The sequence below is a fragment of the Pseudoliparis swirei genome, chromosome 23 (assembly GCF_029220125.1).
Source record: "Pseudoliparis swirei isolate HS2019 ecotype Mariana Trench chromosome 23, NWPU_hadal_v1, whole genome shotgun sequence".
Classification (NCBI taxonomy): domain Eukaryota; kingdom Metazoa; phylum Chordata; class Actinopteri; order Perciformes; family Liparidae; genus Pseudoliparis; species Pseudoliparis swirei.
In genome coordinates, this window is record NC_079410.1 from 11,616,721 (window position 1) to 11,631,162 (window position 14,442).

The following is a 14,442-nucleotide window of genomic DNA, read 5'->3' on the forward strand; positions in this document are numbered from 1 at the left end:
TTTGAGCTGCACAAAGCCGGATGAGGGTCATCTTACCGATGTCCCCATTGCGATGCAAAAATCCAACATTTTGGCAGCACCCTGACCTGTTAACAACTCAACTTCACCGAGCTGACAGGATCTTCCTCTGCTTTCTGCAACACTTTCACTCACATTGTTATAACTGCTGTTAATCATCAAATGCCACAACTCAGAATCACCATGAGGCCTTGGAGAGGCAGCACTGAGGACCATGTTTGTGTGTTGTTGTAATTATTTGTGTTGCTTTTCTAACTTTCTGCCAACATTCTCCCACCGTATGAATGATTCCAGTGATGCACACTTGTTTGAGTGGGCAGTATTTCCACAGAGGCAGTCTCTTGACATGTGCATATTGCTGGATTGCTGTTTGGTGGGTGTTGCTGTGTTTGTATTTTGACATGGTATAATGTTTGTTTGTATGCACGCGTTGGGGTGGCTTAGGGGTGCTCCGAAGATTTGTGTGCATGTGTGTGTGTGGGTGGGGGAGGGAGGCACAGCTCTGCAGCCTGATATTCTGGGAACGGCAGGGTGGCGTTGTTGACCCACCTGCTCCCTTCTCTCTTCAGCTGGATCTAGTCGAATTTCAGCAGCTGCATCCCCTCACAAAGCACGTCTTTGTAATCTTCCCAAGGCGCACAAATACAACTGCAACCAGGAGAGGAGAGAGGAAGGAGGAGGGAAGATGGACAGTGGAGACAGAAAGAGGAAAAGGGCGGTAACTGTTCTGCTTGGTGTGCACCAGTTTCACCGGCAGATCATATACTGTGTCTTTAAGTCAAGTTACATACAGTAGCAGGCCCCCTCGTATTGGATCATATTATTTAGATAAGCAATTTATAAAAAAGTTTATGCAAAACATATTTGCAAATGTATGACCAGAAAAAGAGAAACCAGCAAGCTTCCTATAGAAAGAGCTGAAAGCTGAGAAGTGTGTCCATTTGTTTCCCATTAGTGAAATGTACCCTTGGCACTCACACCTCTGAAATATGCCCAGTCACATATATGTCATTTTGCAAGTCACACTGTAAAAGCCAGGCCCTGTCTTATACCTTACTTTAAGCCATAAACCTAGTTAAGTTTAAGCCCTGCTCTCCTGATTTTGCATCCCCAAAACAAGGCCCCGTTCCCCCCATCCTGTCTCCAGCGATCGGTCCCTGTGGCCCGAACCCAGACTCACTGGTGGCAGAGGAAAGGAGACGTCATTAGGAGATTAACTACAGCGGCCCACTTTACTGCCGTCATAAATATATGTACCTGAGTTTGAGGCCATAAACACACCCGTGAAGAAAAAATCTGGCAGCTGGGTATGGGGGGCAGGTCATTGGTCCTGATTAAGTTTGGTGCCAAATTCACCAAAAGCACATGTGGATAACTGATGGGCTACTCAAATGGTCTGTATGCTGCATTTATACCAACACAAACATGCATATGTCCAGACACATACAAATGCACTATACAAAAAAATTCTCCAATTGTAAGGATTCTTCTGCTTTACACTTCGATGCATAGTCTGGATATAGTGTCGTACTATTGTCAAATTATAGATGATAAATTAACCCCCAAAACCAAACGGGGCAGCTCAAAGCTCTAAAGCATAAATGCAATAATCAATCTCATAAACCGACAATGACATATTCTTAATATAATCCATAAAAGTCGGTTGAGTTTTGCACAGCACCATGAAACAGCATCTTGTTAAATGAGGGACCATATAGCTCAGTGGATTTATATTTTATGTTAAATGGAGCCAAAGCAGTCCCAGGGGCTGCCATTAGGAGACACAAGAAGTAGGTGGAGCAGGGACTGCGGTGCTTAAAATTCCTCCAATTTGGCAAAAATAAGCAGAATATTTTAATTGAAATGTTTGGCTAACACAAAATATATTGAAATGAGAAGAAATATGAATCTTTGGAAGTGGACGTGATGGAGCCAAATGCTTGTAAGGAGACAGAACAGAGACACATACACACACACACACACATGGCAGATGTAATACAATGTGAGTGGAATCAAATGTTGATGATTTGACCATCTTCTGTCGATATGTAATTTCATCTACGCACTGATAGTCCTCAGAGCTGAACAGAGTCACCAGTCAGTCGAGGTTAGACACTCAGAACCAAATTATGCAACATAGGACTATCTTTTTTTTCACTCTGTCATTTATCAAAAAGAAACAACATGAAATATATACGATACAACTGGTCAGGATTAGCATGAATACGCAGCAGAAGATGGAGGAGAGAGAAACATTTCCAAAGAAAGCTACTTTCCTCTGAAAGTTAAATTCCTCTGTGAATGAAAAGGTCAGACTCGCTGGTGGACTGAAAAGAGTCTTTATATCTTCCGTGCTGCAGAAGTACTTCCGTGGTCTCTTTTGTCCCCAGCGAGAGCTCTGCACCTCTTTAAAGGGAGCAGGAAGTGACCCTGGTAACCTTGGACTCCCACAACATGTGACCTGTATCTGTGCACCAGCATGCAGTCATATCCAAAACTCCCCACAACAACCCGACAAGTTCACCACAAATAATCTGCTTTAGTTTTAACATCCGTATCAAGCGCTAGTTTACCCCGTGAGCGCTGAGAGCGTCGTGTTTCTGATTCGTCTTTATGTGAAGCACCTGAGACGCTCTTTTCCTTTCATTGCTTTGCATGTCGGCAACAGCCAGACAAGCAGTTGGAAATAGTGAAGTGGCTACCAGGAAATACCCTCCACCTACAACCAGTGGAAACGGTTAACAAGTGCTTCCTTCTTCCTCTGCCTGAGGCAAGTGATGCCTGTGTGACAGTTGGTAGAGAAACCATTCAGCATGTTATAGTTTAATGTCAGGGAAACTATCCACGGATCAAAAGCATAAAAGTGCTTTCAAAATGCATTATGTCATCTTTATGTACAGGATTTATTTCATCTGATCTATTTGGGGTTTTTTGAGACACTGATTGGGTTCTGGCTCTGGTATTTCCATGACATAGCCAGGGAAAAGTTATTTGAAATTTAACTAATTACTCTCTCAACAGCAAAATTAAATGGTTGGAGTACTCCGCCAAAGCCTTCACACACACGCATGCATGCACACGACATCCTGTATTTAACGCATGATGAACGAGCCAAGAAAACAAGACAGTCTGGTTTACATTTTTAATGCGTTAAACGACCATCAACAGCTAGCATGACGTTAGCACAGCAGAGGTTCTGTCCTCGCAGTGGAGCTGGGTCCACACGCGCTAACAGTCTGAACCAAACCGGCTTAATCCTGAATGAAGGCTCGTCTGTGGATACGATTAGATAACCAAGGGCTATCTGGTGCACTGTGGTACTTTCTGTAGAGGCGTGCATCTTATTATCTTTCCACTCCTCACCGTCATCCAGCATATAAACTCAAACAAAGTAAAAGCAAACAATTAGGTGCTAATTAAAAACATATATGTTCCAACACCAATACAGGATGGAGGGCTGCTGCTGTGGCCAGTTGTGAAAGTGTAATGCTCAGCTATACATTCCCAGGGTGATGACATGTCAGGCAGCATGATTTCATTTGAGCCCCTTTGACAACAGATCTGAGGCTGTGTGTTGTGGCGGACTGGGTCGGCGCATGGTGCTAATCTCTGGATAATGTTGCCATGCTGGTCTCTCTGGTCGGTAAGGCGGACCCGGATGGGTGTTTATAGGGGAACATGGATACGCGTTGACAAAAGACAGCATGTTATGGAGAAAGATGGAGCGAGTAATGCATTTCTGCAGCTTCAAACATGCCTTCCCCTCCCTTAAAGATATCAATAATCGTTATATTAAATATTAAGTATGTCCAATTTACAAAAGTGGGAATAACCTTTAATCGAACACTGAAGCAATAACAAATGTTGAAGTATGCTCTAAATTGACAAAAAATCAAACCATGGATATTAGCCCCGTAACATCATACATATAACGTCATTTATTACCCTATGGATTCAGATGATCACGACACACGATTTTGTTTCGTACTGTTCTGTGTACACTGCTCGTACTTACTACACACTGTGTGTAAATATGTGCATGCATGTGCAAATGTTCATATGAAGGAACATAATAATGAACAGTGAAAATTGAGTTTTATTCTTGCTTTAATTATCGGCAAATAAAAACAATCCAGCACAGTTATCTGAGTGCTCTGAGGCAAACTCCCCGCAGCCAGACAAGTCCTCGAAACAGTATCTTGCAGAAAAGCCTCCCATTTCCCGAAAAGTCAAGGGGTGGGCTCTCGGTTCTCTTGCCGCCTTTGTCCTAAATGTCTACATGTCCCGCATCATCTAACTCACAGGCAAATTAGGAAGATGATTTATGAGAATCGAGGATAAAAAAAACAGACAACGTGAAAGACTGAGCACACCGCAAATCTTATTCATAACATATGCGGCAAGATGAGAGGGAAGAAAGACGGGCTTGCAGATCACAAAGTGTAAAAAAAGAATTACCCACATAAAGCGAAGCTTCCCTTGGGAAAACTCTGAGACGAGATACACAATGGGAAGTGTCATCCCTGCTAAAGATCCTCTCTGTATGTCCGAGAATGAAGAGGGAATATGAAATGAAAGTTCCTTCATCTGTTCTCCAATAATCAACCTCGAGCTTTACCTTCAGGCAACGATCAAACAGAAGCTTTGTGTGAAAACCTTAAACCATCAGGCACTTCCTATTGTACGTATAAAGGGCTCTTGCACATCATGAAAGTCAGTACACGACCAAAATACCCTCTAGCAGCCTCGAGGAAGCTAGAGAATGATTTAATATGATCCTTCCCGACCTGCTACTACAGCTTCCAGAACCTCTCCGTCTATTATCTCTTCTTCACATAAACATAGAGAACTATCACAAGCGAACCGCTGCCTCAATGTCAGCGAGAAAACACTGCGAATAATCTGGAAACACTTGAGCTCTTTTTATACTCCTGACATTAAAAACTAGCGTGGCCGAAGGCCAAACACACCCTGAGACGTTTTGGACTAATTGTTTCCTTCAGTCACAAACACTCCACCTTCAATCTCTTCAAAACTCCCGTCCTCCCCTCCTCACGTTTCAACCCCTCCCTTCCACCTCTCTGTGTCTACTAATAGGTTTAAATAAAAGCTGCAATTGGTCCAGTAAACCCCTCATTATGGTGTTTTAATAGAATGAATTTAGGATAGTGCAGGTTCAGGGGTCAATGGGAGGTCCTAACACACAGCAGCTGTCATGGGGGTTGGACTGTGATTGGAACCAGTGGAGTCAAACATCCCCGGGTCCTCGACCTCACTAAGTAGAAAACCTGGGAAATACATTTGGCAACAGACCAAAATGGAAAACATCCACCATGCAACTTCCAGAGGGGAAGGGATGAGTTGAGAGGGGACAGAGAGGAAGAGGAGGTACATCCATCACCGAGTGTCGTTTTAATGTGTGTGAGAACCTGCCGGGAACATCTTTTCACTTGAACATGTAGCATTAACAGCTCCTATATCTCCAGATGTAAACTATTGTTCTCCAAGGAGCCATCCTTACCTTTCAGTTCATTTGCTGCATCTGTAAATGATGCACTAATGACCTTCTTGTGTGTAAAACCAAAGCCCAACGTGGTCTGGTAGATGTGGTGCCGGGGTGAAATACGGCTTGTTGGCAGCCCAGGCGCTTGTTCCACATGTGGTTAGGCAGTGGTTGGGATCGTCTGGGTGACGGAGAGGGCATGCCAGCCTCCCCAGTTCAGTCAACTTACATTGACTCAGTGTGCAATCAGTGAGATTACTCAACAACATGAGGGCCTGCTGTTTGTGTTTGGGCTGTAGAGACACGCGTTTCCACAGTTGGTCCATGTGGAAATACAAAAAATACAAAACGTCTATCGGGATTCTTGTGATGCAGAATGTATACATCATGCACACAAGTATGGATTTTCTTCTGAATGCATAGCAGACCTTTATTCAACTTTTTTATGAACTTCATGACCTTCATGAACTGAATTTATCTGCTCGACGTACTCCGTCGAATAACTTGGTTTAAGTGGAGAAATATGCCCAAGTTTATTAAAACACAGGAGTAGACGAAAGGGGTAGGATTCCTGTGGGTGACTGGGTAATGTAATTGTCTATGCACATTAGAAGCCAGAGAGTATAATTTACATGTGGGTTAGAAGCGACTCGGGCGCCAACATGCTCTGCTAAGGCCCGAAAAAACTAAACATTTAAATCTTTACCCCGGTCTTTCCTTTGAGATGCATCTCGCAAAAATAGGAACATTAAAACCTTCCTTCATTCTTCGGGACACTTAAGGTTCATGCGCGGTTACCTCTCTGTTGCTCCTTCCTTTTCTAATCAAGCGCTCAGAGACCGCAAACTGTGGTCAGAGCTTCTCCCCACAATACAGGCAGGCATGAAGGGGTGGGGGGGGGGGGGGGCTGGAGTCTGTTTAGGTCTGTCTCCCTCTCTCTGCCCAGAAAACCAAGACAAGCCCACAGCCCAGCAGCCCGATGGCAGCTGCCACTCACGTTGAGCTCATCCCGACTTACTTTCAGCCTTTTCCGATGTGCTGACTGATGAGTAGTTTGAGTTTTATCCTTCTCTTGATAATGCAATAAGCTGGCTTTACTCTTCTTCACCCATGATCAACCAACAGCGATTAAAAGCATGTCAAAATAAAATTATGTTTATTCTTTCAAATAAATCAAAAAAAGAACCTAAGCACTATGTTTGAACTATGACACACTGGTTTGATTAATGTTGATCTGCTTGTTTGTCTGTTGGCAGGATGCATCAACCCTGACTGGAGGTTTTCCATGACATTTCGTGGGGAGACAACTCGAGCCAGGAACAGTTGATGCAGTTTCGATGATTGAGAACAGCAACATTACGTTTGACACAAACACAGATTGTATTGCAAGTCCAAAGGAAAAGGTTCAGACAATCAATTACAAATCTGTGTTGGTGATTACGTCTCGCGTGTGACAGCAAATTAATTATTTAATGGAGGTTTCTATTTGCTGAGTGCTTACTAGTTCGTTATCAAAATGAACAACAGCCTTGCGTTATAATCATGTGCGATAGACATGTATTACGCACATATAACACATGCTTAAGTCTAGAGTCTTCTCTGCGGACACATGCATGCACACACACAGCAAAATACTTTTCCATGTGTGGAGCAGGACGAGAGTGAAGCCAGAGTCACTCGTGTAGCCGCTGTCCTGTCTGTCTATTCACACACACACAAACACACACACACACACACACACACACACGCACACACACACACTGAACTTGACCCGACAGAGTGTTTTGACAGCAGCTGTTAGACAGGCTGCTCGGGACTGACCGAAGGAGCACTTTCATTTCATCGTTTGTGATAGATATGTTCCATTATTTTGTATGACATGTTTAAATAAAGGCATACACATGATCCTTCCACAGAATTCAAACACAATATATTCAAATTCACTGGAGAAGCCCTTTTAGCCTATTGAAAAAAGAAAGTCAAAAAGTCAAACAATGAAACCTCTTACCTTGAAGGCTGAAGAAAACTCTTTCACTGCGTGTGGAAGCCGCCGTTTCTAAAACTTCCAAGCTACAAACTCTCCTCTTCCCTCAGCCACCTGCAGCCTGCATGGAGCAAAGCAAACTGCCGTCTAGCACAAACACACCTTGTCTTTTCACAGGGAGGCCAGTGTTAAAAGTCATCCCCCAATACATGAACACAAAGACACCTTTAACAAAGGCAGTGATTCAATCTGCCCTGCTATCTCCTCTGCTCTTTGTATCTTCAGAGTCATAAAAAAGCCTGCTCCACTGGTGTTTGACGTATCACAAAACGGACTGCGGGGACCAACAAATATCTCTTTTGAATTCTGCTAATTTATCAAAGATATTATTGAGCTCAGACTTGTGATGTTTCTTTGTGTGTTATCAACGGTTCAACATAGCACACATTTGAGGCAAAGTCGGTTTCCAGGTGAGAGTTTTTGTGTCGGAATCATGATACTTTTTTGGGGACTAGACAGACTGGCACACTGTGCCTGCTTAAAAACATTGATGAATAATTGTTATAATACATTATTAAAGATGGATTTATACTCAAAGAGACATTTAGCCATCAGTTATTATCGGGGGGATCATCCTGCATCTTTGACAATGAGATCTTGAGACTTGACATTTTAATTATATACTTGCTATAACTTGTAACCCTGTTAGCAGTGTTGACACGTTTACATTACATGTTTGACCAAATCAAAGGTGACTGTTCTGTTATCAGAAAGAATCAAAACCAAAATATCAACTTTAACGCTCTGAGTCTGTCAACTCGTTCTGATGGTCCATTCTTGTTCAGTCAACCTTGATACCAGAAATAAATTATCAATAGTATATTTATTTTGTCAATCTATTTTTTACAATCTTAGATAATTATTCAATGAAACTTTTCCTAACATTCTAAATGTGTTTCAAACATCAAGACTTTCATTCTAAATTACTCAAATCCTGTATACAGAAAAGTAGTAATATAGTACACAATACAAATATTTAATCAGCCTTTATTGCAATAGTGATATTACCAAATGTGAGTTAACTTATTTACATTGAAAAACTGAAGATAACATGTTCTGTAATAACAACAGCAGCTTTTTAAAACTAGTTTTTGGGCCATTTACATTTCTGAAATGCATTATAAAATTATTTTCCACACTGCGTGTGCCACTTTAGTAGACGCAATACGGGTTCACAAATGAAAACAAGAAAATAATTAATAAAAATAATAAAGCCCACGTAAAAGCTGTAACCAATGGGGGGAAAGTGGTGATTTGTTCCAGCCAATCCCGGGCGGAGGGTGGAGTGACGGTTTTAAAACTGCAACTCAAGTTGCTGGAGCGTGTAGCTCCTCAGCTCACATTGTGGACCACAACTTTCACGACTGCACCTCCCATGACAGCATAGACAAGAGTAACGGAGACAAACAAACAAACAAACAGGGGAGCAGAAGGGAAACAACGGACTCGTACTGACTAAAATCGTTGAAGGAATTTACCGTGGCGCACCGTGCGTAAAAGGCGCACTGGCCACTTTGCTGCGGGCACATTTTTGTTTTTAATTGAAGATTCCTTTTTGGGATTTCCAACCCCAAAGGGGCCGAGCAAATAATGTTAAAAATGACAGACGAGCATGACAAGTGTGGCAGCGACCAACCGTGCAGTCCATCGGGCACAAACAGCTCCATGTCCCAGGACGAGTCTGACTCCGACGCTCCGTCCTCACCGACGGGCTCCGACGGCCGAGGATCCCTGATTGCCGGTCTAGGCAAGAAACTGGACTCGGAGGATGACGACCGGTTCCCAGCTTGCATACGGGACGCCGTCTCTCAGGTCCTTAAAGGATACGACTGGTCCTTGGTGCCCATGCCCGTGAGGGGCAGCGGATCTTTGAAGAATAAACCTCATGTTAAGAGACCCATGAATGCGTTCATGGTTTGGGCGCAAGCGGCCCGCAGAAAGCTGGCGGATCAATATCCACACCTGCACAACGCAGAACTGAGCAAGACTCTTGGAAAATTGTGGCGGTAAGTCAACATTTTATTCGAAAAAGAAAACGCACGGATGAAAAGTTAAATGCACATTCTTAAAAATGATGATAATTATGCTCATATTGTATACATATACATATGGATGTGACTCTCTATATATAATATAAAATGAAAATTGTCATTTTCTTCTGACCCTGACAATAAATACAAATGTCAAAGTAACCAGGGCTGTCTACTAACTGTATCTTTTGTGTTTTGTTTGACTGAACACATTTTAATGTCTTGTACTTTTGTTCACCATAGTTTGCTCTCAGAGGGGGAGAAGAGGCCGTTTGTAGATGAAGCAGAGAGGCTCCGGGTTCAGCACAAGAAAGACCATCCAGACTACAAGTACCAGCCCCGGAGACGGAAGAATATGAAACCAGGCCAGAGCGACTCAGACTCAGGAGCAGAACTGGCACATCACATGTATAAAGTTGAACCAGGGATCATCGGACTGGCAGGAATGACTGATGGACACCACCACCCTGAGCATGCAGGTATGATATTAAAATGAAATAGGAGAATAAAACATTTATCAAACACAACTAGTTTGCAAGTTTTATTTTATGAATTAATTAGTTTTAGTTGGCCGTAAATGGTTTTAAATTCTTTTATAATTAGAGTGATGAATCCTCATCCTCATGTGTAATATCATATTTTTTTCAGGGCAGCCCCATGGTCCTCCTACACCACCCACTACTCCCAAAACAGACCTGCACCACGGAGTGAAGCAGGATCTGAAACTTGAAGTCCGTCGTCTTGTTGATAGTAATAGGCAAAACATCGACTTCAGCAACGTAGACATCTCAGAGCTTAGCACTGATGTCATCAGCAACATGGAGACCTTCGACGTGCACGAGTTTGACCAGTACCTCCCGCTCAACGGCCACGCCCCGGGCTCCTCCACCCTGTCCTCAGACCACAGCCACGGGCAGGCTCCAGTGCCTGGTGGGTCTTACACTTCCTCATACAGCCACGCCGGCGCCAACGGATCAGTGTGGAGCCGCAAGAGCGCCATGTCCTCCTCCACTCCCTCTGCCAGCGAGGTGGGCCAGCACCGGCTCCATATTAAAACAGAGCAACTGAGCCCCAGCCACTACAGCGAGCACTCCCACGGGTCCCCATCACACTCTGATTACGGCTCCTACAGTAGCCATGCCTGCGTCACCTCGGCCACATCAGCTGCCTCGGCTGCAGCCTCGTTCTCCAGCTCCCAGTGTGACTATACTGACCTGCAGAGCTCTAACTATTACAACCCTTACTCAGGCTACCCCTCCAGCCTCTACCAGTACCCGTACTTCCACTCATCCAGGCGGCCCTACGGCAGCCCAATCCTCAACAGTCTGTCCATGGCTCCTGCCCACAGCCCCAACGCCTCCAGCTGGGACCAGCCCGTCTACACCACGCTGTCTCGACCTTGAAGGGGACAAGAAGCAGTCGGTTCGCACCAGAGACTCATTCAGATTGATGCACTACTAATGAAGGAAGTAAGGGGCAGGTGGAGAAGTGTGTGTAGTAGGCTACCTGCGACCATTTTCAACGTTAATCAAGCAAAAGAAAAAAAAGTGCCTGCTGATTTTATACAAAGTTATATCGTCGTGATTAAAACACAGACTTGTTTCACAAAGACAAATTGTGTTGTTGGCGAGCCAAAACTCCTCCATGAGGACGTGTCGCCTACGCCTACATCCTGTACACCCCATCTTTTTCCAGTTAAAGATTGCACGTGCGTGCACACTTGAGGTAAAGCAACGGCCTGCCACGGAGATGTGTAGGAGAGAAACTGTTTGGCTCAATTCTGTCGTGAAGCAGATGGAGAAGCAGATACATTGGAGAATGTATACGGGACCAATTATGTGAATTTGCAGTCAAATTTACATTAATGGCCTGAGCTATATCGCAGCCATTTGCATCTGTCGAACAGTCTTAACTAAATGGCTCATATGAAATCTTAAAGTGTCATTTTGGCATAACAGTCTTATTTGTATTTATGTTCATGCATTATTGTTTCTTTGTTCTTAAGTAGATAAACACATGTATTGTGGGTTTGGTTATTACAGTACTGTTTGGTTTTTAATGAAAACAAGGTACATGAAGTGATAATACAAGTACTATGATTTTAATGTCATTCCATTGAAGATAATTTTCCACTAACATCTCCATTCCTAGTTGCAAGCAAACAGAGCTTGACCAACAGACTCGCACCGGACTGAACAGGTGTCTGCAAGCAATGCTTGGCAAATTGCGATTAGTCATGATCTAGGGTTAAAGGAAATGGGGTAAAATAACACCACGCACTGTGAGTGACATGTCAGCTGGACCTCCTGCATAAGTAGATGAACAGCACACGGATGTGTGCACACACATGCATCTGTGTGTGCACGTGTCAGGGAGATAAAGTGCTTCTGAATGTGTGAACCATTTCTTTAAGGAAGAGATGCATATATCTCATGACGCGATACACACCAAATGACAAACAACTCTTTCCTGAAGGTTATCTTTAAATGCATCCGTTTCTCAAAGCAGAGTGTTTAGGAGAAAATAAGAGTGTGTGAGTGTTTGCCCGTATTTATTTCATCAACCATCAAGTTCCAACTCATTGCTTCAATCTCGTGCAAAACGTTTTTTGTGCCTTCTAATGCTTACTGTCAGTATTTCAATATGAAATTGAATGATTAACAAACTTCAGGCAGCACACAATCAGTAATCGGCAGCAGATATTCCTACAGTTAACTCCTGATTATATCCTTAATTTGATATCATTCCTTACAGCCTTGGTTTTTAATGTTCTGTGAGATGCTGTATGAGAAACGGACGGAGCATCGCGCTCCACGTTTTGTCCACAGGACTGTGTTTGTATATTATTATGGTGTATAATTCTGGGAAAGGCTGTGAAAATGATCGTTGTTCCATTAACTAGAGTTTCATTCACACTCGCACAGCTAACCCATATGCTGGCCATTTTTTCAAAAATAAAAAGATAATTTTTTCTTGACATTTGTCTTTGTCATTCTTATTTGCTTACATGTTTTGTTTCAACTTCATGTACATATTTGTTCTTAAATATATTTGGAAATAACTTTTGTTTCTTAATGAATAAATCAATAGAATGAATTGCATTAAAGTGAGCATATTTAAGGGTCTACTATTGTGCTGGATACCAGCTTTATTTAACATCTTTACAGCTGTGAGGGGACACCAGTGAGGCATTTAGGGAATTACTTTCAGTATACCAAACAGAGAGTAATTAAACTTTCACAGTACAAACAGACAGTAATTAAACTTTCACAGTACATTTAATTAGATGCTGATCGAATCAGGTGGATGTGCAAGTTAGTTTTTTGCTAAATATATTTTAATTGGCTCTTGAGCTCATAAGCTTTTCATCTTGTCAGTTTTTGATAATATTTATATATATTTATATATATATATATTTACGTATAAATATATATATATATTTTAAACACGTTGCAGTAAACAGCGTATAGTAGCAATTTCATAACCTTCTGACCTGGCAACGCCTTAAGTTGACAGACATTTAGACTTATACCTAAACATTACGCTCAGTATTTTTTCGTTTAACCACAGACAAGAGAGGAATGAGGAGAGATCCCATCTCTGCTGGTCCAGCGGGTAGAACGCTCAAATTGGCCCTGGCATGCATGCCAAGCAGCCGTCCCTAACCAGCCCAGGGAGAAGCCAAGTGCCAGGGCCGCGCTGCTGAATTTTAATGATTCATTATGCGGTGGAGGGGTCCCATTGTGTCCCTTTATCCGGAGAGCTAGAAAGGAATTAATTGGACAGAAAATGGAAGGGCAAGGGAAACTGACAAGCCATTAAGAGGGTGCTGAATGAACGATTAGATGCACATGGGGGAGGACACCCCCCCTCACTGTCTCATATCACAGCACTCCACAAACAAAAAAACACAACAAGAACAACCACAATGACCACCCTACCGAACTGTAGAAATCATATCAGCGCACATAATCTGTAGATAATAAAAGAAGATAATACCACAGCAGATGGGGTGTGGGCGGCTCAAGAACAACTTGTTGTTTTTCTTCCCTCAAAGTCTTTTTTTTCACCAGTGTTTGCCAAATACTTTCAGGAGGAACTCTTGAGAAAGAACAGGAGTGAATAAAAGTGAGGCAAAAAGGCTCTTCAGGGTGCTTAGGTCCCGCTTCCCTGGAACTTGTCTACAGTTTCTGATTGGGCCTCTTGAAAGCCCGACTGTATATAACAAGATGCTCTAGAATGGGGGGTTGTGCAACATCCCTGAGTTACATCAGCAAAGCATACTGAATGAAAATTCTTATTTTTACACTGCAATTGCAACTCTCTCTGAGAAGAACGGAAGATTTATGACACAAATTCACATTGGGTACAACCAGAGTGCACCACACGCAGACTCTCCCACTCAAGTATAAGCAGAAATTGGAAATGAAATATCATTTCGAGTAATTTCAACATTGCTGCGCTGAGGCTGTGCTACATTACAGCTGTCACAGTTATTGTTTAGGGAGGCAGGGCCTTGTTGAGTCGCGGTCTTGGACCCAGAGGAGACAAAGGGGAAGGAGAGATGAACCCAGTGAAACTGGTGCTTCCACCACCTGACCACATCCCTTTGTCAGGAGCAGGATAGCTCGCCTGGAAATAGTCTCATCTTGTTTAATGAGGCTGGCAGACTCAGGGCATGTTTCGGGGAAAAGGAGGGAGCTGGGAACTGTGAAAACTCGGAGAATGCGAAGCGGATTTGCAAGGGAAATGAAGTGGACATAAAGCATGGTTATTGCTTGTCACAGAATGCGCCCAGCTTGAGTCCACTTGATGCGCTGAGGCCATTACATCGGATGTCTTATTGA

At 43.0% G+C, this 14,442-nt stretch overlaps 1 protein-coding gene across 1 annotated transcript; it reads left to right on the forward strand.

Annotated features, from left to right (window-relative positions):
• The first annotated feature begins 8,556 nt into the window (after positions 1-8,556).
• On the forward strand, positions 8,557-11,272 carry LOC130188111 (transcription factor Sox-8). Its single transcript, XM_056406209.1, has 3 exons — positions 8,557-9,571; positions 9,839-10,074; positions 10,244-11,272. Exons 1-3 carry the CDS (start codon positions 9,156-9,158, stop codon positions 10,996-10,998), a joined length of 1,407 nt encoding a protein of 468 aa, XP_056262184.1. The 5' UTR covers positions 8,557-9,155; the 3' UTR covers positions 10,999-11,272.
• The last annotated feature ends 3,170 nt before the right edge of the window (positions 11,273-14,442 follow it).

Excerpts from the sequence above, each read along its gene's own strand:
- LOC130188111 (XM_056406209.1), top strand. The coding sequence starts at position 9,156 with ATGTTAAAAATGACAGACGAGCATGACAAGTGTGGCAGCGACCAACCG. Across the intron at positions 9,572-9,838 it reads ACTCTTGGAAAATTGTGGCG|TTTGCTCTCAGAGGGGGAGA; the intron begins GTAAGTCAACAT and ends TGTTCACCATAG. Across the intron at positions 10,075-10,243 it reads CCACCACCCTGAGCATGCAG|GGCAGCCCCATGGTCCTCCT; the intron begins GTATGATATTAA and ends TATTTTTTTCAG.